Source organism: Lutra lutra, chromosome 5, assembly GCF_902655055.1.
Source record: "Lutra lutra chromosome 5, mLutLut1.2, whole genome shotgun sequence".
Classification (NCBI taxonomy): domain Eukaryota; kingdom Metazoa; phylum Chordata; class Mammalia; order Carnivora; family Mustelidae; genus Lutra; species Lutra lutra.
In genome coordinates, this window is record NC_062282.1 from 135,573,012 (window position 1) to 135,597,681 (window position 24,670).

Consider the following 24,670-nt stretch of genomic DNA (forward strand, 5'->3'; position numbering starts at 1 on the left):
AGCTGATTGATGCACCAATGACTAGAGTTAAAGGAAGCCAAGAGAATGTTAGGTGGGACACAAACATCTGATATATTTGTATACTGACCCAATGTACTCTTGCTACCGTAATATTAGTCCTTTGCTAGATAATAAGATACTTGAGAATAAGGAATGTGACAACTTATCTTTCCCCCTAGTCTTATAAGGCACTTGTGATAGAGTACCACAGACTGATGGCTTAAAGCTATGGAAATCTAGTTCTGGAGGCTAAAAGTTCTGGAGGCTAAAAGCCCAAAACCAAGATTTCCTTAAGGTTGGTTCCTTCTGGAAACATTGAGGGAGAATCTGTTCCATGGCTCTCTCCCGAGCTCTTGGTGGTTGCTGGCAATCTTTGGCATTCCTTTGCTTGCAGCTCTCACACTCCGGTCTTTGTCTCCACTGTCACATGGTGTTTTCCCTAGGTCTCTGTGTCCATTTCTTTACATAGCCTTCCTTTAAGGATACCAGTCATTGGATCCAGTAAGACCTTATCTTAACTTGATTACATGTATAAAGCTCCTGTTTACAAATAAGGTAACTTTTCAGAGATATTAGCTACCTGTGACTCAACATACCTTTTTGGGGAACACAATTCATCCTACAGAGTCTCCTTATAATATGCGTATGATGTCTTGTGAATAGTAAGTTCTCAAATGTTTACTGATTTGAATTGTATAGCCACAGAGAGAAATCCATCATCTTACTATTTTAATGGGAAAGTCATCTTAGACATTCTTTGAATTTGTACCCTCATTTTCTCTCCTTTGCCTCCTGTGGCTGATAAAGCACTGCTTCAGTTTATTCTTGCATGTATTTGTCTTTTTGTGGCTGTCACAGAATAAAGCGTTTTGGGAATTACAAAAGCTAAGAATTCAATAATAAACCTTGTCTTAGAGGTGGAGAAATAAAACTCACTAAAGTAAAATGGAATAATTAGAGAATAGGTAAGCCAGGTTTTGTAGTATTTACTGTATAGTCAGCAGAAAGGCTCATTATTGGCTGGAGGGGACAGAAAGGTTTTATATAAGGCAACAGAACTGGGCCTTAAAGGATGGAGATACATTAGCAAAGCAGAGGGGAAAAGGATGGGGTATTCAAAAAGATGAATTGTGAACAAAAGTACAAAATAGTCTGTATGGAATAGTGATAAGGGACTTGAGGAGGGACTTTATATTGAGACCTAATAGAAATTAAGTTTGGAAGGTAGGCGCTTATCAGGTATAACAGGTCATGAAAGACACATAATGGTAGTGTTATGTTATATGGTCTTTAAAAGCAGGAGCATTAGAAACATGTAGGTGTTTGAATTCTGGCTTAGCAATTTGATTCGTGTTCTTAGGAAAGTTATTTAGCATTTTGAAATCCCATCTTCCTTAACTCTAAAATGGTAAGTGAGACCTGCCTCTTTTTTTTTTTTTTAAGATTTTATTTATTTGACAGAGATCACAAGTAGGCAGAGAGGCAGGCAGAGAGAGAGAGAGGGAAGCAGGCTCCCCGCTGAGCAGAGAGCCTGACTGGGGGCTTGATCCTAGGACTCTGGGATCATGACCTGAGCCGAAGGCAGAGGCTTTAACCCCCTGAGCCACCCAGGCATCCCGCTGCCTCACACTTTTAAAGAATAAATGAGATATATATATGTGACATATATGTGGGACACTTATACTACATAGCATATTGTAAGTATGCAATAAATGGTAGGCTTTCTGAGTTTCACATACCAAATACACAGAAAAGCACATTATAGAGAATTTAAATGATAAAACTTTTTACATTTTTCCTTTTTTTTTTTTTTAAAGATTTTATTTATTTATTTATTTGACAGAGAGAGAGATCACAAGTAGACAGAGAGGCAGGCAGAGAGAGAGGAAGGGAAGCAGGCTCCCTGCTGAGCAGAGAGCCCGATGCGGAACTCGATCCCAGGACCCTGAGATCATGACCTGAGCCGAAGGCAGCGGCTTAACCCACTGAGCCACCCAGGCGCCCCACTTTTTCCTTTTTTTAAATTCCAGTGGGATATTTATGAAAATTAATCATGTTCTTGGCTACAAGACAAACCTTAAAAAATTTTTCCAGATAATAGCAGTTTTGTAGGCAGCAGTTGCCAATCAGTCTAATAAATAAGAAATTAGTAGCAATTAAAAAAATGACTCAAAAGTCATCTTATATACCTAGTAATTAAGAAGGATCTTCCATGTACCCCCAGACCAAAGAGGAAATCTATTGAAATTATAAATTATCAAGAAATAAAGAGAAAAATACTTCTATGTAAAATACGAAAAATGAACAAACTAGTAAAATCATAAAACGTGAACAAGTATGGTTTATTGCAAGAATGGAGGAGGATGGGTCAAAATGAGAAAATCTTATAATTGACAGCAACAAATTAAAAGAAAAAAATGCATAATTCTGTGTTATATCAAAAGGTGTTATAAAAGCATTTAGAAACTACTCCTAATAAAAACTTAAAGGAAGGGGCCTTTGAATGGCTCAGGTAGTTAAGCCTCTGCCTTCAGCTTGGGTGTGATCCCAGAGTTCAGCTCCCTGCTCAGTGGGGAGTCTGTTTCCTCCTGTCCTTCTGCTCCTCCCCCTGCTCATGCGCGCTCTCTCTTTCTCTCAGTCTTTCTCTCAAATAAGTAAATAAAATCTTCAAAAATCAAAAAACAAAAACCAGCACAACTTTGGGGCACCTGGGTGGCTCAGTGGGTTGGGCCTCTGCCTTCGGCTCTGGTTGTGATCTCAGGGTCCTGGGATCAAGTCCTGCATCAGGCTCTCTGGCTCCTCAGGGAGCCTGCTTCTCACAGCTGCCGCCCCCCACCCGCCTGCCTCTCTGCCTCCTTGTGATTTCTCTCTGTCAAATAAATAAATAAATAAATCTTAAAAAACCAAACCAAAACAAAAAGGAAAATACCTAAAAAATATTTACAGAAATCTTGAGTAAGACTATAAAATGGTGAAACACTAAACCATTCCTATTAAAATCAGGGATAAGATCACTCACTACTCAACATTATTTTTGAAGTTTCCAGCAAACAATTAAGAAAAAGAAATGAGGTATAAATACTGGGAAAGAAAAGACAAAATATAATTTAATTATAAATTACATGATTATACCCAGAAAATCCACAAGAAAAACTATTAGAATTCATGGGATAATTTGAAAAGGTGGGTACATAAGGAATATGTATTAAATAAAATCAGTAGCTTTTATCTGTACTTAGCATTATCTGGCATGGAATGGTGGTGTTTATTCACAATTTTAAAAACCCAGGAATAAATTTGATAAGAAAAGACATAGAACCTTCTCTTGAAAAAAGCTAGAAAATTTGATTGAAGGACCTGAATTATTTATGACACAGCTAAGATTTAGTATCATAGAAACGTAATCTGTCTCAAATTAATATTAAATGTATATAGTGACTGTTTTAAGTATACATGAGAATATAGCATATGATAAGAATATATTTCTGGGGTGCATGGGTGGCTCAGGCAGTTAAGCGTTTGCCTTTGGCTCAGGTCATGATCCCAGGGTCCTGGGATCGAGTCCCACATCAGGCCCTGTGCTCCACAGGGAGCCTGTTTCTCTTTTTCTCTCTCTCTCTCTCATAAACAAATAAAATCTTCAAAAAAAAAAAATACATTTCTGTTCAATGGAAAATAAATGTTTTGTTTAATAAATAGTGCTGGTGTAATTGGTTTTCCATATGAGAGACAATAAAGTTAAAGTACTATAGTCATACCATATATAAAAATAGAAATTCTATATGAATTAAAGATCTTAATGTAAAAATTGAATTTCTGATGCCAGCTAGTATACTAACCACTTGTATTTATCATCTCTTTCTCCTAAGACCCATTTAACTGGTGGTAAAAAAAAATTTTTAAATATATATACTTATAATGTCATAGAGTGAGAGGGAGCCAAATAGAGATTTGCAACAAGTTTCTGAAAGATGAAGAAATCATGGAAATTAAAAATGATTGCTGAAAATTAGTCAAAGACCTAAGACTTCCTAGTTCTCTGTTCTGTCTGCATAGCAGGTTACTTCCTGTTCTTTAAAAGTGAAATACTAATCTTGAAAATTTTTAATAGCCTTTGAAATTGTCTTACCTTGGGGTGTTTAAAAGCCAGAATTGGGAATTCATGCTCTGGGCCAGGGATCAGCAAACCATCACTGTTTTTGTAAACTAAGTTTTGTTGGAATGTGGTCATGCCCATTTTTTAAAAAGATTTTATTTATTTATTGAGAGAATGAGAGAGCATGTACTTGAGTAAGGAGAGGGGCAGAGGGAGAGGGAGAGAGAATCTCAAGCAGACTCCCTACTGAGCACAGAGCCCAATGCCAGTCTTGATTCCCAGGACCCCAAGGTCATGACCTGAACCAAAATTATGAGTTGGACACCAAACCAACTGAGCCACCCAGGTGCTCCTGGTCATGCCCATTTATTTATGTATTATCTGTGGCTGCTTTTGTGTTAGAAGCAAAAAGGTAGTTGTGACAGAAATCATTGGGGCCAAAAAGTCCTTTTTATTACCTGACCTTTGCAGAAAATGTTAACCAGCTTCTGTTTCACATAATTTTGGTGGCCATCTAGGAGCTTCACCTCACTTGGGATGGCCTTGGATGGAGCCTAACCAAATTAAGTAGCCATCTACAGAATGTAAGGAAGAAAGAAGGAGTAGGCAAAGAATATAGCAGATAAGAAACTGAACATCAACTTATTGGGTCTTAGTAGAGAATAGGAAAAGAAGTAGAATTCAGGATAAGAACCTGCATTGGTTGCTAAATAAAGAGAAAAGATTTAAAAATAGGTGAGGGGCTCTCTTGGAATTAAAATTTTTTTTTGGTATATTGATTTTTTAAACTGACAAACTTGTTAAATTTTTATGTTTAAGATTTTTCAGGGGTGCTTTGGTGGCTCGGTCAGTTAAGCATCTGCCATCAGCTCAGGTCATGATCCCATAATCCTGGGATCATGTCCCATTTTGAGCACCCAGCTTCTCTCTCTCTCCCTCCGCCACATCCCCCTGCTTGTGTCTCTTGCTGGGTCAAATAAATAAAATCTAAAAAAAAAAAAAAAAAAAAAAAAAAAAGATTTTTCTGCTTTGTTTCTGCCTTTCTAGTCATTATTCTTTATAATAATTTACTCTGCTGATTAGAATTTCCAGGATTGTGTTGAATAAAAGTGTTTACTAGTAGACATCCTTAACTTGTTCTTGATTGTAAAAAGAATGTCTCAGATGCCTGGGTGGCTCAGTTGGTGAAATGTCTGCCTTCTGGTCAGGTCATGTTCCCAAAGTCCTGGGATGGAGTTCACAATCTGGCTCCCTGCTCAGTGGGGAGCCCACTTTTCCCTCTGCCCCTCCCCCCCACTCGTGTGCTCTCACTCTTACTCTTTCTCTCTCAAGAATAAATAAAATCTTAAAAAATAAATAAAAAGGAAAGTAAAAAGAATGTCTCTAACATTTCACTATTAAAAATGTTTACTGTACCTTTTTGGCAGTTTCCTTGTTCGTGGTTTAATATAATTTTTATCTTGAATAGCTAATGACTTTTGTCAAATGTTTTTTCATTGTCTATTGAGATGATCCTGTGACTTTTCTTCTTTCATGTTTTTTTAAAGATTTTATTTATTTATTATAGAGTGTGTGCACGGGAACAAGCGCAAAGCAGGGGGAGGGGCAGAAGAAGAGGGAGAAGCTTACTCCCCGCTAAGCAGGGAGCCCAAGACAGGCCTCCATCCCAGGACCCCAGCATCATGACCTGAGCCGAAGGTGGACACTTAACCAGCTGAGCCATCAGGCACCCCTTTTCTTTAGTATTTTAATGTAGTGAATGACACATAAATGATCTAATGTTAAACTATCCTTGCATTTGTAGAATAAACTCAGCCTGCTTCTACTGTAGTTTTTTTTACTGTATACTTAATATATGCTGTTTCCTGATACTTCGTTCATGATTTTTATGGCAACATTCATGGTAATATTAGCCCTTAATTATTTTCACAGTACCTTTAACTTTCACATCTTGATTACATTGGCCTCATTGAATGCATTAGGAAGTATTTCCTATTTGATTCTATTCTATTTAATTCTATTCTAATAATTTCCTATTTAATTCTAGGGAAAGTTTTTTAAGGTCGGAATGATTTGTTTCTTTAAATGTATGTGTTTTTGTGTGTTGGGGGAATGGAGAAAATATTTAACTATGTTCTAATTTTTCAACAGTTATAGAATTATTAAGATTTTCTATTTTTTTTTAAATCAGCCTCCCACCCCCCACATTTTGTTCAAGTTCTTTGGTCTCTTCTCTCTGTGTAATCATATTTAGCCTTTTCAAAGAACCACCTTTTTGCTTTGATCTTCAAACTACTAAAGAGTAATCAATAAAAAGGAAGGCTGCTTCTCAACAGACCTCAAAACTTTTATTTCTAGAGGCAGTGACTATATTTTTGTATATCTTTTCAATGATATTTTTTATCCTTATATAGTTCTTTTATTTAACAGGATGGAGCATATGAGATGTAGTGACCTACACAGCATGCGTGGTTGTATCCTACTTATTATGCTTTTGGTTTTTTGTTGTTGTTTTTTTTAAGATTTTACTTATTTATTTGACAGTGAGAGAGATCACAAGTAAGCAGAGAGGCAGGCAGAGGGGGTGGGGGAAGCAGGCTCCCTGTTGAGCAGAGAGCCCGATGCGGTGCTCGATCCCAGGACCTTGAGATCATGACCTGAGCTGAAGGCGAGGCTTAACCCACTGAGCCACGCAGGCACCCCAAAAGTTGTTATGCTTTTATACCAAGTGAAAACCTTCCCACTTGCTTCAAGTAACCTGTCATAGTAACAGACATCACTTCAGAGAACTCCTTGAAAGAGAGGGTATATTCCATTTAAATATCTTAAAAAACAAAACTGTTTTCATAATTTAAATGCCATGTAGTGTTCTTAAACATTTAACTATCTTTTCCTTTTGCAGTTTAACTTAGTATGTAGTATGAGGAGTAGATGTAATTTTATCCTGTTTCTTATGGCTGCCCTTTTCCCTAATGTCGTTAATTAAAGTCCATCTTTTCATATGTATTTGCTATGCTACCTTCATTATGATTAAATTTACATATATTTATTTCTGGATTTGTGTGTGTGTGTGTGCAAGCGTGTGTTCCCATGGTTGATCTATTCATATGACAATATCATAGGTTTTAAAAACTTTAGTAATTTTGAAATAACTTTGGACTTACAAAAGAGTTAGAAAAATAGAACAGTAAGTTTCTTTATATCCTTCACTAAGCTTCCTGGCTTCCCCTAATGTTAACATCTTACATACCCACAGTGCAAGTATCAGGACTAAGAAATTAATTTATTGGTACAATGCAGTTAACTATGTACTGTTTTATTTATAAAGGCTTTGTATAGTATTTTAGTAAGTGATAGGTCTGTTCCTTCTCTTTTCGTACTTTGCCTTTTTTGCTTATTTTTCCAAGTGTCTAGCTGCAAAAAACAAATGGAAACAAATCTTACATATCACATTTATTGGGACCGCATAAGATTTATAAATTAACTTGGGGAAATGACATCTTCATGATACTAAATCTTTAGGTACACGAACAAGATATGTTTATAGTTTTCCTCATATATGTTTTGGACTCTTTTTGTTCAGTTTATGCCTAAGTGTTTTTTTTTTATAACCTTTTTTTTATTTTTTATAAACATATATTTTTATCCCCAGGGGTACAGGTCTGCGAATCGCCAGGTTTACACACTTCACATATGCCTAAGTGTTTTATACTTCTAAAAATTATAAATAGGATCTGTCCTTCCATTTCATCTTCTGTTATCTCCTTGTATATAAAGGAAAGATTTCTGTATATTTTGGACTTTGCTAAATTACTCAATTACCTTATTATAGTAATATTTAGTTAATTCTTTCAGATATTCTAGGTATATAATTATGTCATCTGCCGATAGTATTCCTTTCTAACTTCATTCTTTAATTGTGCTGACTAGTATAATGAATAATAGTGGTAAAAATGGACTTCCCCTGACCTTAGGAGAAGATCTACTGTTTCCACATGTATTTCCAGCTGATATGGATCATATTAAAGAAGAGTCCTTTTAAATTCAGTGTTCTGATCAAGAGTGGGCATTGACTGCAGAACATCTTTCACCATCTTTGGCATAATCATTTTTTTTTTTTCTGTGTAGATCTATTAGCATGTTGAATGATGTCAATTTTCTAATAGTGATTTTTATTAAAAATTTTGGATTTTCTATATCTTTGGGGTTTTGATAAATTACATTTTCTAGAAAATTTTTACGTTTTCAAGTTTATTTGCATGCAGTTGAACAAAGTTCAACTTTTGCTTCTCTTTCTGTTGATATTTTCCTCTTATTGCCATCTAAAAGTGCTAGCAAATACATATTTTTTAATCCATCAAAACAAAGCAATAAAAAGTTCCGCTAATTTAAAAAAAAATCCCAAACTTCTTACATTATTGATAATAATGATTACTCCAAATTTAATTCTAACTGAATATTCTCTTGCCAGCCTGAAACTTTTTTTCCTACTTGAATTAATTTCTTAGGATACTTGTAAATTTGCTTTTCAGTGAACATTTGAATAAAGGTCTAAATAAGAGTCCCTTTGCTTTCTTCTCCCCTGCCCTACTCTTATGGGGTGAGGGTCTCTTTAGTGGACACCTTGACCCTACAGAAAAACAAATTGGGATGTTTCCATACTCTTATTAAAAAGTGAAAGATTCAGGATTGGCCACTTAGCTCAGGTGGTTAGAGCATGGTGCTAATGAAGTGAAAGATTCAGGTTTTCCCCATTCATGAATTAAATTTTGATTTTTTTAATGTTGAGTGACTTGCATGAAATTCTAATGATTGCATAAAAGGCTAACATAAATTTATGATTTCTCAAATTTTGCATAAAGCAGTTTTGAATTAGGGAAGGGCGGTTGCAACACATTTAAAGTATACAAGGAAGTATTACTCCATGAAACATCTTCATTTTCCCATCAAATAATATGAAATACCATGCTTTCTAGAGCAGAAATGACTTAATGCTTGTGATTCTGAAGGGGGGAAAGAAAAAATGTTCAAATGTTTTATCAATTTGAAGGGTTGGGTTTTTCCCCCTCAATAAAGAGTACTTCGTCTGTGCTCATTTTGCCCATTTGTGATTGTGTAAGTTAATAACCTACATATCTTAAGATACCTGCGTATATCTCTTTCTCTGTGTTATTACCTTTTATATTGTCTTACTGTTTTAGTGTAAAATTGCCTGTTAAAATTTTACTTGAAGTAAAGAATTTCAGGGCTTGGGGCTCCTGGGTGGCTTAGTCTTCAAGCCTAAGCGTCTGCCTTGGGCTCAGGTCGTCCTGGGATGGAGCCCTGCATCAGGCTCCCTGCTCGACGGAAAGCCTGCTTCTCCTTCTCCCACTCCCCCTACTTGTGTTCCCTCTCTCACTGTGTCCTTTCTCTGTCAAATAAATAAATAAAATCTAAAAAAAAAAAAAATTTTTTTTTCAGGACTTTCATTATTAAATTCTGTCAGATTCCCCACTTCTGTTACATAGCTTATAATGTGCTGTGTATTTTCAGAACTGTTTGTTAATGGGATGACTTAAAGAGGATAAATGATCATACCTATGAATTTCTCCTTCATTTTTGAGATGTCTCTGTCCTTCTCAAGTAGCTGAATTACTTCTTTACCTCTTGTGCTTTGGTCAGAGGGCAGAAACTTATAACAATAGATTGACATTAGGTCTTAGTAAGGAAGATATGATACATGTGTATTTTTATAACGTAATTTATATTTACATAGCACTTTTCAGCCTGCCTTTTCTTCCTTAGTTCTAACAGTATCCCTGTAAATTATATTTGTGCAGGTAGCAGATAACCATTTTACAAACGGTGAAATGAATTAAAATGAAGGGAAAAAGTAAACCATGACCAACCCTGAATTTAAGACCTAATTTAGTTTAAGTACAAATCTAGTTCTCATTGTTTTCAATCATAAAGACTTTTGTGAGTGATTGCCCACCTCCCAGGACTCACTTTCCTCCTCAGATGATAGTGGGTTGCATCAGATTTATCATTAACTCATTGGAGAAGTAGCTAGACCTGAGTCCTTTGATTTTCCCTTGTTAAAAGTTCTTCCAGTTGCTAAGCTCCTATACTGTTGTGACTAGCTAGAAGTGCTAGACCTGTCTGCCTTATTTTGTGTAGTGGATTTTATTACAGAAGCGTTTTCTTATGTCAAGATCTTTAAATATTATTTATAAAAAAACTTTTGTAATGCTTTTTAGTATTTATTCCAAATTGAGTTTGGGATTAAACTAAAAAGAGAATCTGAGTCTTCTGAAATTGTTTAGTCTTAATCTAACTACTAGCATTCTCTAATTGATTCTAAGGACCTCTTACTACCTGGCTATCTTCTCTTTCTTTTCTCCTCTCTTCTTTCACAGTGATGTAATTAATTGCCAGACTCTGCCTCACATCTCTTTGATAATTTCTGCTTCTAAACTCATCCATTTTCTTTAAGACTCTTCTGGCCTCAGTTCTGAGCACAGTGGGTCCCAAGACCACGTATGCTATAGCATGGCCTATTCATCTTTTTGAATAACTGTAATAGAACTTTATATTAGTAATTCTTATCATCTTCCTGTCAAAAAGATTGAAGTCTCAAGTTAATGCTCTCCTTTGTATCCATTTTGTTAAAGGCTGCATTTTTAATGAGGCCTTCTTGGAAGTTCAGAACTACTTTACCATGGATGATATTTAAGACTAGCCTTCTAGCAAAGTGATAGAATGTAATACCCAATCTCATTAATTCATTCTGGCTTTAAAATTTTGTAACTATTGAGCAAAATCCATAAGTAATATTACCAATATGAGCTTCTTATCAATGATTACATTTCGTTACATAAGTTTTACCTATAAGACCAGTTAAAGTATCTTTAAAAACTTGAAAAAAATTCTAGCCTAACAGACATCTCATGCACCTGTGAAGAAGCAAATGTAGTCAAGCATGACTGAGGGTCTCTTCTATTTTAGTTCTCCTTGTCTTCAGCTTAGACTCTAGTGTTTCATCCTCTTAGAAGGACAATGCTGCTTGAACAATATTGTTATTAAATGTCTCCAGAGTTTTGTTTCTTTATCCCTTTCTTTGTAAACAAGCAGCCACGATATTTTTAGTAGTGAATTTCAAAATCCTTTTTAACCTTATAGGTCCAAGGGTAGCCAAGGATGGCTGCAGCTTCATATGATCAGTTGTTAAAGCAAGTTGAGGCACTGAAGATGGAGAACTCAAATCTTCGACAAGAGCTAGAAGATAATTCCAATCATCTTACAAAACTGGAAACTGAGGCATCTAATATGAAGGTATCAAGACTGTGACTTTTAATTGTAGCTTATCATTTTTATTCATTATTCCCTCCTGTAAAGTTGGGGTTAGATACTTCGCTTACTTAAAAGTGTATTTTAAATTAAGCAGCAGTATGTAAACTCTTTCTTGCAAAGTTAGCGTGTGTATTTTGAACAAAATGTATTAAATTAATCCAGTGAATCATAGTAAGAAAATAATTGTAAAAACCCAATGGCTAGTTAATTTGTTCTTAGTTATTTTTAAGCTTAAAAATAAGAGACCAACTTTAGTATCACTATACTGAGGCTGGGTGTTCTGCATAGTTCATAGAAACTAGTTTCACAACTTTAGAATATAACTCAGTTATTAAATACAGTCTTCCTCCCAACTCTCCCAAATCTTGTCTCCACTTAAGTGCAGCAGTGATAAATGATCAAGAAAAACAGAATGCCCTACTGGGAGTAGTCCAGAACTGAAAGTCAGTACCTGGTTATATTCCTTGTTTTGCCACAAGCCGAGATGTATCACCTCTGGGTACCCTTCTGGACTTAAGATGCCTTATTTGGAAAATATAAAATATAAAATATAAGCGTCACACAAGCCTAGATGATTTCCATGGCTCTGTCCTGAAATTAGTTTGCCAAATAGCGTTGAAAAGTTGTGATAACCTCCAAGAAAAGTTATAAAATATTCAGTCTGCAGTGCGGAAGATATGTTCTAATTTCAGAATAATTGAGGTTAAAATTTTTGCTGTTTTAATTTCCAGTTACTTAGGCAGATTACCTTCTCACTGAACTTAACAACTTTATAGATTTGGAGATCATCGACAAAACTGTTAACCTCTTAAAAAGTCTTCCTGCTTTGTGTTGTTCTGCCCCTTGGCTGTTTAGCATCTTGGGTGCCTGATGCTGTTTTTGCTGTCTGTTCACTACTCTTATTCCTTATTCGTTGCTATTTTCTTCTTGTTCTTTTTCTATGCATTTTGAGGTCTCTCTTATTCTTCAAGCTTCTGTACATCACTGAGCTATTTTTGCTCTCCTTTTACTCTTTGTTGTCAATATCATAACAGTTCAGTCTTTTACTCATATGTACTATTCTATCTTTCCATAAAGATTTCCATAAATCTTTTCTACTCTAATTGCCTATTTCTGTGGTTAAAAACTGTCCTCAGTGAGGACAGATCTCCAAGAGATACCTATCTCCAGTCCTTTCGGAAATAAGGTAGACTTTAAGCAAACATGTTTTCTCACCACAACTGTGGGTGACCTTAAAAACAGACAAATCAGTTATCTAATATTAAAAAAGAATAGTTTGCTATTTTATACCAGCACAGTATATCTAAAATTATTGTACATGGCATGTGGTTTTAAAAGTTTAAAGATACAAAATGTGTAATTCCCAACAGGACTACTCTTTCATCTACTTTGGGAGGTATATTTTGCAAAGAATTCCTCTTGGTGGGCCTATCTGGATGTTTCATAGACGTGATTTTGAGATCCCTTTTTAATTTTTGCTTAACTACTTAAGCAAATGCAAAATTTATTTTTGGGAGACATTTTAACCTACGTTAGACCCATCTCCATGCTGAATAGGAATGTCTTGGAGTAAAAATACAAGTCAGACCCTAAAATTTCTACAGTGGAATATCAGGTTGACCACTTATCCATGTGATGTATCATATTGTACATCATGAATATTGGCATTTAAGATATGTCTGAATTCAACCATGAATTGATAATTACTCAGCAAGTGCTTCTGGAGACATCCTTGAAAAGCCATCCACTTATTTCTTTGGGATTGGACATACGGTTTCATAGCAGTTACACCTTATAATGAAATTTTTTGTGTATCTCTCCTTAAGAGGATTTAAGCTGTTCAAAAGCGGGAACCAGACCATTTGTTTTGTCTTAGAATATTGATTTGGAAAAGATACTTGGAAACTTTGGCAGTTTCCACGTTGGATTAAAGTTAATCCAAACCAGTGGTTATTTATGCAAAATCACTTATATAATCTTAAATCCTATTTCCTGCTCATTAACCTGTTTACCCCAAAGAAAGGCAAGGAGGGTCCCCTTCAACTGGGTAATTTAAGGATTTCTGAAATTTATGCAGTAGTACCATCTAGTGGCAAAAAAGAATACTGTTTTGCTGTTGATTACAAGGCATTGATAAAAATAAACTATAAAATATTTTGTGTGTGTGACAGGGAAATATGTGTACAACTAATTAGGGAAATATGTACCCTGGCTATGTATTTGAAAACATAAAGGAAATGTTAATTTTTTAGGTATAGTAACGGCATTGCAGTTGTGGTTAGAAAGAATTCCTGTTTAATATATATCTGAATTCTTTATGGATGAAGTAATACGATGTCTGAGATTTATTCCCAAATGAATTTGAGTCAGGGAAGAGAATAGAGGAAGTGGGTATGAATATAGAAGAAATAAGATCATGAGTCGATCATTACTATGGTGGGATGTGAGGATATGTGGAAGATTGCTATAATGTTCTCTGTACTTATGCTTATATTTGACATTTGCTGTGGTAAAACTGTAGTAAAATAAAATAGAGATTTAATGGAAGTTAAATGACCTGGAATTAGATAAATGCAGAAACTGTAGCTAAATCTAAAAGGAATTACATATTGTACTTTTAATTCGGGGGCTAGAATTCAACTTGATTTACTTTAAAATGCTGAGCATAGCAACAAGATAAATATAGTCATGTATAGATGTTAATCATTTAAACTGAAAGATTGTGGTATTAAAAAAATTATCTGTAGATAAATTATTAATGAACCACTTATGTCTTTGTTGTATTTTTGACAATGAAGTTTTATAAATTGTTCCATAACTGCAAAATCATATACATGTAGAATATCTTCTTTTCAGAGTGTAAGAAGAAAATAGAAATAAAAACTCAGATTGACACATTTCATAATTTATTTCAAAGATTTAATTATCAAATGTATTTGGTAATGAAAAGAATCTATAACTGATGTAATGACAAAAACAGAAGTGGATCAAGTAGCAGCCTCCTTGAAATGAGACAGCTGCTCACTGATATTTTCTTTTCACTGATATCTCCACAGAACATTTCATCTCTAATAAATAATCCTTTAATGTTTCTAGACTCTTAAAATATTTTAAAAAACAATGTGTAGTTATATAATATAAATAATTTTTAAAATCTAAACTTCCAGGTTGTATAAATACAAGTGAATATTCTCTCCTTTAAAATTACATATTAACGTTAAAAGCTGCTGTTTCTCTAAGCATTTTTAAAAATATTTTATTTGGAATTACTTTGCAGTTGTGTTGCATTTTTCTTTTTAAAAACTCTTCAAAATTAAGAACTACTTCTTTTAGATTGTATGCAATGCCCAGCCCCAGGCAATCTTTCCTACTGCAACAACTAAAAAACACTAGATAAAATACAAAAATCATACTTTAAAAGACCTTGGAGAACAGAACTGTGGAGTCATCAAGGACTGTATTAACTAAAATTCATAAGAGGAAAGAGCCCTTTCTAGAAAAAATGACACTGCGGGTGATTTTCTTCCCCAGGGGTATTTATTAATTCTGAGCACAGGGGGCTGTTCATTGCTGGCACAAGCAGGACTCCACTGGAGGAAGGAAACCATTGCAGGTTTCAAACATGTGGGTTGACAAACATGTGGCCAGATGTGAAGTATTGACATTTAGAGAAACTCCAAATGCATGGCTAGTTTTTCCATGGAACGTTGGTTGAGTCTTATGAAGGATGCTAGCGACAGAACTGGGAAAGCTAAATGTTACAAGGCAAAGTCCTGCCATGGGAAAGACCCATTACTTTCACACAAGATGTCTCCTCAAGATATTTGCCAAATTTTTAACTTTGTGGAGCAGGACGTTAAAGACCCAAGCCCTCTATCTCCACAGGACAGAACTTTTAGGGTCTAAGGAGTCAGGCACCACCTGAGAATAAGGCCGAGTGAAAACCTTCTATAGTCTTGCAGTGCTTGAGAGACATGGAGCAGAGGGAAGGGGCCTGTTTTTCCTTTCAAGATAAATACCAGATTTGAGGGATGTATAGGGTAGTTGGTTAAGGGCTGAGGAGACAGAAACCTGTATTGTTTTCAGTCTAAATTTAGAGGAGAGACACATTCATGGAACTTGGCAAGTAAAATCAAATGTGAATTTTGATTAAACTACACCTGCAGCCCAGTTTTAGTTCCTGATTGGTTGGAGGACATAAGACCCCAGTGGTGGAAAGGGCAAACTCTAAAGGAAAATATGTCTTTAAATCTGTCTTGTTCTGTATACATAATGATTGGCATACAGCTGAAATTTTCAAGAAATGCAAGAAACAGGAAAATGAGTGATCATTAAGAAAACAAATAGTTAATAGAAGCAAATCCAAGGGTAATCCAGATATTGGAATTAGCAAAAACTTTAATGTAGTTATTATAAATGTCTTGAAAAAAGAAAAGATATGAATAAAATGGATGAAAATCCAGAAAAGGTAGGCAAAGAATTATAGCCTATAATAGTCTAAAACTGATGAATAGTTTTACTAATAGCCTATTAGATGGACTCGTAAACACAGAATTAATAAACTAGTGACAAGATAAAAATTAGTGAACATGTAAAAACAGTCTATAGAAAATATCCAAACTGAAGCACAGAAAGATAAAAAATGGGAATGAAAATAGGATGGGGCGCCTGAGTAGCTTAGTTAAGGGTCTGACTTTTGATTTCTTTTTGGCTCAGTAATCTCAGGGTGATGAGATGGAGCCTTGCACTCAGTGGGAAGTCTGCTAGAGATTCTCCCTCTCCCTTTGCCCCTCCCCACCGCTGTGTGGCGTGGGTATGTGTGCGCATGCGTGATTTCTCTCTCTGGCTCTAAAATAAATAAATATTATTTACAAACAGTATGTAAGAGTTATCGGGGACACAGGCAAATAGATAAGGCAAATCTGAAGTGTCAGAAGGGACAGGGGAAGAAAATGGAGCAAAAGTAATATTTAAAGAGATAGCGGCTGTGATAATAGATTGGACTAGTCAACTAGCAGAAATAGAGTGGAGAAAAGCTGCACCTAGGTGGTTAGTTGATTTATGACCAAGGCATCCCTGCATTTCGGTGGGGAAAGGGTAGTCTTTTCAGTAAATGGTACAGGGGCAGTTAAATATTTGCATAAAGAAAAAGAAAAAAAGGAGCTCAGAGCCCTACCTCATAATACATGCAAAAATTAATTCAAGATGGATTATAGACATAAGTGTGAAAGACAAAATAGTGGCTTCCAGAAGGAAACAGGGAACAGCTTCATGTTTTTAGAGTAGGCAAAAATTTCTTAAACAGAATGACAAAGCACTAAACATAAAAATTGATACATTAAAACCCAGATCTTTTGTAATGCTTTTAAAAGAAGATACAAGATGACATCTTTGTGACCTTGGGGTAGGCAAGATTTCTTAGGACACATAAAGGACTAAACATAAAAGAAAAAAGATATAAAATGGGCTTCGTCAAATTAAAACTAAATTTAAATTAAAATCTTTTCAAAGGACTTCATTATGAAAATGAAAAAGCAAGTCATAAACTGGAAGAAAATATTTATAATATCCAGCAAAGATCTCAATACAGAATATGTAAAGAATTTTTGTAAACCAATAACCAGAGAAGGTCCAGTTTTTAAAATATGGCCAAAAGCTTATAAAGACAATTCAAAAAGGGAGACAAATGGCCAGTAAACACATAAAAGGGATTCTACATCCTTCAACATCAGGGAAGTACAAATGATATTTCTCTTTACTCAAATCACTAAAATTTAAAAGACTGATGATGTCCGCTGTGGAACATCAGGATGCTCATACATTGCTGGTAGGAGTATAAAATAGAACAGTCATATTGGAAAACAGGCAGTTTTCTTTTAGTTAAATCCTTGACTTAGCATTCGATCTCCCAGATACGTACTCAAGAGAAGTGAATACATATGTTTACTAAAAAATATTTTGCAAGAATGTACATAGTAGCATTCTTCATAATGGCCTCTAATATCTGACAACCAAAATGCCCATCAAGTGGATAAAGGATAAATCAGTTGAGGCATATTCTTACAGTGGACTACTACACAGCATTAAAAACAATTAACTGATAACATACAGTAGCATGGATGTATCTCATATTTGGTGAGCAAAAAACGTGGGATACAAAAGACTATATGTTATGTTTTTCCATTTATATGAAATTCACAAACATGCCAAACTAACTGAAAGTCTTAAAAAATTTTTTTTAAAACTTAAATTTCAATAATTTTATTTACCATTATGGTTACAACTTTTATCAATAGATTTCTAACAATATGTATAGAAACTTTTTTTAAAAACCCTTATTACTAAGTTGTGCATATTTAATATTTTTAAAAATTGGGAAATCGGGACAAATAAAAAGATACCAAGTCACCCATTAAAAATTCTTTTTTTAAATTCTTTTTAAATTAGAGGTAACCTGTGACAATGTACATATTTTTCTCTCTGCCCATTCTGTGCAGGCATGCATTTGATGGGATTTAGAAATTTAATATATTGTCATAATCTTTTCATATCATTAAATATTTGGTAATATTACAGCTGCATAGTATTCCATTGTATGGCCAATGCTATAAGTTTAATTGATTTTTATTGTTGGATGTCCAAGTTTACATGGCCTTTTAATTTGGTTTTGATGTTATTTTTGTTTTTTTTATTATTTTTAAGTTTTGAAAAATTAGGTATATGTCATGGATATGCTAAGGATTTCCTCTTGTTGTTTTTGAACTTATACATCTTTGTACCTTTTCTAAAAACAGTACTTTTTGTAATACCCATTGTTGAAAAATTATAAAACAAAACAAAACAAAATTTCTTGTAACTCCACCTTCTTAGAATTCTACTGTTAACATTTTGATGATTGTTTTCAGCATCAGTGTCATTAGGAAATTTGTTGAAAATGAAGTTTTTCAGTCTCCATCCCACACTTAGTGAATGAACAGTCTGTATTGTAACTAGCACTTCAGGTGATTCTGATCCATACTGAAATTTCAACCCCACCCCTGTAGACTTTGGAGAAGAATCTTGTATGGAGACTTGATCAGAGCTATGGTTTAAAAGCCTTACTGTAAAAATAATAATAAAAATAAATAAGTAAAATAAAATAAAAGTCTTACTCTGAACACAGAAGTCCAATGCAAGGTAGAAACATACAATAAGAATATTTTAGTAGTTTGGAAGATTAATAGCCAGTATGGTGGCAGTAAGAATAGAAACGAGATGGTTCTACGAGAAACACTAGCGGTTGAATACAGAATTTGAAAACTGATTGGTGATAGGAAGGAGTTCATGCTAAGGATTTGCGTGTCTGGGGAAGAAAAGGCTTATTTGTATTTAACTGACAAGATACAAGGCAGAGAACATATTGTAATGGCACAAAATGATAGTTCTGGACATTTACATAGGAAATGCATATCATCCAGATGTAAAGCATGTATCAGTGAAATTGGGAAAGTGAATCTGAAGTTTGCAAGTGAGGTTAGAATTAGAGACATATAATTTGAAGTTATCCGTGGAAGGGTAGTTGTTGAATTGCAAGGCTGGGGAGTATAATTATAGAAATAGAGATAAGATTAAGTGATCATTGAAGGACTATAAGTAGTAACAGTGGATGGATGGATGGAAGGAGAATTGGGATCCTGAAAAACACAGATAGCTTAGAATGATAGTTCTCGAACTTTACTGAAGCACTGGTGTCCTGAAGTTTGTAGTAGATGTTGCAGAGTACTCCACATTCATTCAAAGATGGCATCCTATATAAATTTGTTTCCTGTCCCACAGATGTGATATATTTCAGCCATAATAATCTGAATACTCATATTCAGATATGATACTCATATCAGTCAGTTCCATGTTCCTGTATCTATTTATCGAAGCCTTTCAACCTCCAACACGGTCTGTAATTTGAAGGTCAGATCTTAATACCACAGGCTAACATAGGCATTCTTTTTGTTGTTGTTGTTGTTGTTAAGATTTTTATCTATTTATTTGACAGACAGAGATCACAAGTAGGCAGAGAGGCAGGCGGGGAGGAGGGGGAAGCAGGCTCCCTGCTGAGCAGAGAGCCTGATGCAGGGCTCACCATCCCAGGACCCCGGGATCACGACCCAAGCCAAAGGCAGAGGCCCAGCCCACTGAGCCACCCAGGCGCCCCAAGACATTCTTTTTTTTTTTTTTTTTTTAAGATTTTATTTATTTATTTGACAGAGAGAGAGAGACCACAAGTAGACAGAGGCAGGCAGAGAGAGAGGGGAAGCAGGCTCCCCGCTGAGCAGAGAGTCCGATGCGGGGCTTGATCCCAGGACCCTGAGATCATGACCTGAGCCGAAGGCAGAGGCTTAACCCACTGAGCCACCCAGGTGCCCCATATCTACTAAGAGTCTTAACCCATTCTTTTTTTTTTTAATGCCGATCACATCACCATCAAACCAGTAAAGTTGTCTTTGCTTCATTCACTCACTTTTTGACAGATTTCCTTTTCAATCTGTTTATGGTCATTTTTCATTTTGGAGAATACTGCCCATAGTTACAGGTCATAAATGTTCAAGAACATTGTTTCGCATTTGGAAACCTAATTGGCCAATAAGGACTTTGCTGGAAATTTGAATGGAATGCCCCAGAATATGAAGGCTATAACATAAATTATTATTAAGGAACATGCAAAAAAGCTGTTAGAAAATGACAGTTTCTAGAGAAGGATTTAGATGGGAAAGGAAATAATGGCATCAGAAGTCAGGAGGCTGTGAGCATAGTTATTTCAATATCTGCTGAATATAAATCAGTATGCTAATAGTATATACTTACATATGGTATATAAAAGCTTGAATATGTATTAGGGTGTTAAAATAAAACAGCATATTATAATAGTTAATTTGGTTTTTTTCATGGTCATGGTGGTGCAAGCTTCAGAGACATGGATTCTAAACACATATCTAGCTTTTACAGCTTCTATAGGGCTTTGAGTCTTGATTGACCCATATGAAAAATGAGAATAATTCACCTTGTTGTATGTTTTAAAAGTTAGGGATAATGTATCTTATGGAAAATCCCCATAATCTCCATTATCACAAAATATCACTGTTGGGATATAATTCATTACTCATAATTAATAATAGATAATATATATAAAGTGCTTTACAGATTCAGATATATTTTCAGATTGATCTGAAACTTTTTTCCCCAGCACACCTAAATATCAAGAAACTTAGACTCATTCTATCTAGAATAATTATGTAGAATTTTGTCATGGTAATATATTGTGTTCTTTTTTGCAGGAAGTACTTAAACAACTACAAGGAAGTATTGAAGATGAAGCTATGGCTTCCTCTGGACAGATTGATTTATTAGAGCGTCTCAAAGGTAGATTTTTAAAAGGTGTTTTAAAATAATTTTTAAGCTCCAGCTGTCAGCTTTAGGTGTGTATATCCAAATAGAGGTTCTCTTGATTTGAATGTTACTTTCAGTTTTCTTGGTATATTAGGATTTAGTTGTTAAAATACAGATATGTAAAATCTGTATTTACTTGTCATTCCTTCAGTTAAACATTTAACTGGCTTTAAATCAACTACTTTAAATTCCTTGTTTGATCATTTTCAGCTCTTTTTAAAGCTCATTGCTATTCTGCCAGTCACTAAATAGGCCTTTAGGAAGCTGTATGCCATACACTGGGCCTCTTGCCTTTCTTGAAGGAATAGTGTCCTTCTCGGTTCCATCCAAGGTAGAATTACTTAATCTTTTCAGTTACATAAGCTGATTATATGCAATTTTTGGTATAATTTTGAAAAAATAACTTCCTCACTTTATTGCTTAAAAATTCAAATACTGAAAAAACAGGGAAAGTGCTTGATTATTATAGTTGGAACTAGACTGAGAAATTATCTTTGAGTCTTCAAATATATTATTCTTTAGCAGAAATCTAAGGAAAGATATTTTGTCTGATTTTCCTTTAACATACTCCTTTTCCCCCTGACTCAAGCTACGTTGGAGGGAAAGTTTAGTTATTCTCTTCCTAAATAATTGTTTGTTCAATCATGTGTATTTGTGTCTTCCTCTGTTAGAAATTCAAGTTGCAGTGAACATTTTTTTTTAATGATTGGATATTTGTATTTATTGCAATTCTATCTGGAACCAGGAGTCATTGAAAATCTCACAGCCTTAGCATTTGTGATAAGGATTCTCTGTTCCCTACATAAATTTGCTGCTCTATAGGTGCCATAATTTAGTACTTCCACAGACTTTATAATGTATATTTATAATGTATATTAAATTATAAAATGAGTTCAAATTTAGAAGACTAAAATGTGAATCTGATATTTTATTTTTAAGACAATATAATTGCCTTAGCAATATTTTAAACCACATAAAGCAACTGTTATATAAAAACTTGTCTCTCTTTCATTTAGAACTTAACTTAGATAGCAGTAATTTCCCTGGAGTGAAACTACGGTCAAAAATGTCCCTCCGTTCTTATGGGAGCCGTGAAGGATCTGTATCTAGTCGTTCAGGAGAGTGCAGTCCTGTTCCTATGGGTTCGTTTCCAAGAAGAGGGTTTGTAAACGGAAGCAGAGAAAATACCGGTTATTTAGAAGAACTTGAGAAAGAGAGGTAACTTTTCTTCATTAACTTGTAAACTCCTATGTTTACTATCATTTTGTCATTTTGAAGCATGTGTGGCAAATAATCAGTAATACTTAAGAGCGAATTTTGTATTTATTTATTCAAAGATAGTAGGTTACTGATCATACTTATGTTAAATCTAAAGATGTAAAGAGGCAATATTAAATATGCAAATGTAAAGTAGACAATTCTTGGGCTTCTAAGAAACTTGTACTTTGTTACTTAAATACTTCAGATGCCCTGTACATTGACTAAGTAAGCATGTGATCACAATAGTTATGTCACGTTAAACACATAACTGATTTTTTTTTAAAGATTTTACTTATTTATTTGTCAGAGAGAGAGAGAGAGAGAGCACACACAAGCAGGCAGAGTGGTAGGCAGAGGCAGCAAGAGAGGTAGGCTCCCCACAGAGCAAGAAGCCCGATGCGAGACTGGATGCCAGGACCCTGGGATCATGACCTGAGTGGAAGGCAGTGGCTTATCAACTGAGCCACCCAGGTGTCCCCACGTAACTGATTTTTAATTGAGCTTCTTGTTACCCTTTGGAATAAATTCAGTAACTAGAGAGCCAGTATGAGGTAACTGTTTCCGTTAGGGAAAGCCTATTACAAGTGGCCACAGATGTAACATTTCTTAATTTATCAGTTTCAGTGTCTTAAAAAACATTGCTTAATATATATTATCTGGTTTCTCGCAGCTTATTTATTAATTCTTCTCTTACTGAAGTTAAAATGATCTCACTACAAATACCAGAATATGTATCATTTTCAAGAACTTTGTCAAGTGTTGTGTAGAAGATTATGAATTCCTTAATGCGTGAATAATGTTTTTTAATACTCCTAAAATTCTATTAAACATTCAAGAATATTAAAATGTATAAACATTACATATTAGCTCTGGGACCTTGGTCATGTCATTAAATTTTCTGTCAGTTTCTTCTATAAAATAGGGATATGGTTCTACCTTGCCCAGTTGTACAAAGTGGTTATTAGTATAAAAAATGTCCAGCATATCTAAGTAAAAGGCAAAAAACCTTTTACTGCTTTCTGGTTTTAGGTGTGTCCATCTGTAAAAATAGGGTAATCTTCTGGACCAGGAGTAATGTAAAGCTTTCTTTCATCTTGAGTTTACTGAGTCTCTGTATCATACCTTGAAGCAGGACTGTTTCTGTCTGACAGTATAGGAAACACTATTGTGAATAATAAGAAGCTAACTGGGTTCTACAGTCCATCTCTGTCCTATTTGAGCTCTATAAAGACACAAAGGATATGTGAGGGTACCCCCTTTCCTAGAAACTTGCTTTGCTTCGTGTAGATAAAGTCCCAAGTTTATTAGCAGAGAGAGAAGAGAGTGTGTGTGTGTATAGTTCTGATACATCTTGGGACCTCTTGGTTCTCACTGTGTTGGAGAGAGGTAAATTGAGTACTTGCATATACGACAGAATCATTACTTTGCTCTCATGCTCGATTGATAGTTTAGATAGGTCTAGGCTCAAACTCATTTTCCTTCTTCATTGTCAATGTGTTTGATGAGAAATCTAATACCAATCTGATTCTCATTCCTTTGAAGGTTGCCATTTTTCTTCTTTAGAAGCCTTTAGAATGCCTCAGTATATGAGTTTTCTTCATTCATTGTACTGGGTACTCACTGTGTCCTTTTAATCTGGAAGTTTATTTTCTTCAGCTTTTGAAAATTCTGTTATGTTATTTCTTTGACGATTTTCTCCTCTGTTTTTTCACTCTTTCTTTCCCTCTCTTAAGTCATAGATACACTCTCTGTCTCTCTCTTTTTTTTTTTTTTCTTGTTATCTATATTGCCTGAGATAAGTGTTAGGAAGTAGTCAAGCCAGGGTTCAAACCCAGCTGCACAGCTTTATAACCATTTTGAACCTCAGTTTTCCAGTCCAAAGAGTGAGCCTAAGAATAACTACCTCAAAGGATGTAGTGAAGATTAAATTAGGTTTAAAAAAAAATACTTAGCAGTATGTCTAATACTTAGAACATTCAATAAATGTAAACTATTATCATGTTAGCTATTTGCTCATTTAACAAGTATTTATTAAATGCTTAGTACATATGTGCCATGCTCTTTTAGGTGACCCTAAGTTAGCTCGAGGGCTAAGACAACACAAAACTTACATTTTAAAGAAGACTCTTAACAATCACTAAAAAAAGTCCAAACCCTAAAGACCTACCTGCCTCGGGATTTAGACCTGTTTTCATTTCTGAGCCTTAAACACTGTGGCCAACCACTATCATCTAACCACTTGTTAACATTATGTCTCAAAACACTGTAACCTTGACTTCCCCAGAGCGTTTTACCATAGTTCCACTTTAAACATGACAGTAACAGCTTGTCCCTGGTCTCAGCAGCCTCCCTATCACTCTTCAAACCACCACTAACATTGGCCTATCCATTTAAGCACTTATGACACCCAGCTCTTACTTAATGAGCCTGTTTATTGGAGAATAATCAGAGGAAATAGTAGCATCACCATTTGTTCCCCACCTAAGTCCTGGTAGGTCCTGCCGGTTCTCACCAGGGAGCGCTGAAAAATAGAATCAGAGCACATCTTTGTGCCAGCTTGTG

At 35.0% G+C, this 24,670-nt stretch overlaps 1 protein-coding gene across 9 annotated transcripts in view; it reads left to right on the top strand.

Moving 5' to 3' along the window:
* The window catches only part of APC (APC regulator of WNT signaling pathway), a 142,025-nt gene that overhangs the window by 42,878 nt on the left and 74,477 nt on the right, over window positions 1-24,670 (top strand). For 5 of the 9 annotated variants that reach the window (XM_047730671.1, XM_047730670.1, XM_047730674.1 and 2 more), the window contains exons 2-4: window positions 11,258-11,410; window positions 20,737-20,821; window positions 21,865-22,066. In XM_047730671.1, the coding sequence (XP_047586627.1) occupies window positions 11,276-11,410; window positions 20,737-20,821; window positions 21,865-22,066 (422 nt within the window). In that variant the 5' untranslated portion in view covers window positions 11,258-11,275. The remainder of the gene's footprint in view (window positions 1-11,257; window positions 11,411-20,736; window positions 20,822-21,864; window positions 22,067-24,670) is intronic. The other 4 variants (XM_047730669.1, XM_047730673.1, XM_047730675.1 and 1 more) reach the window with 1 other exon arrangement.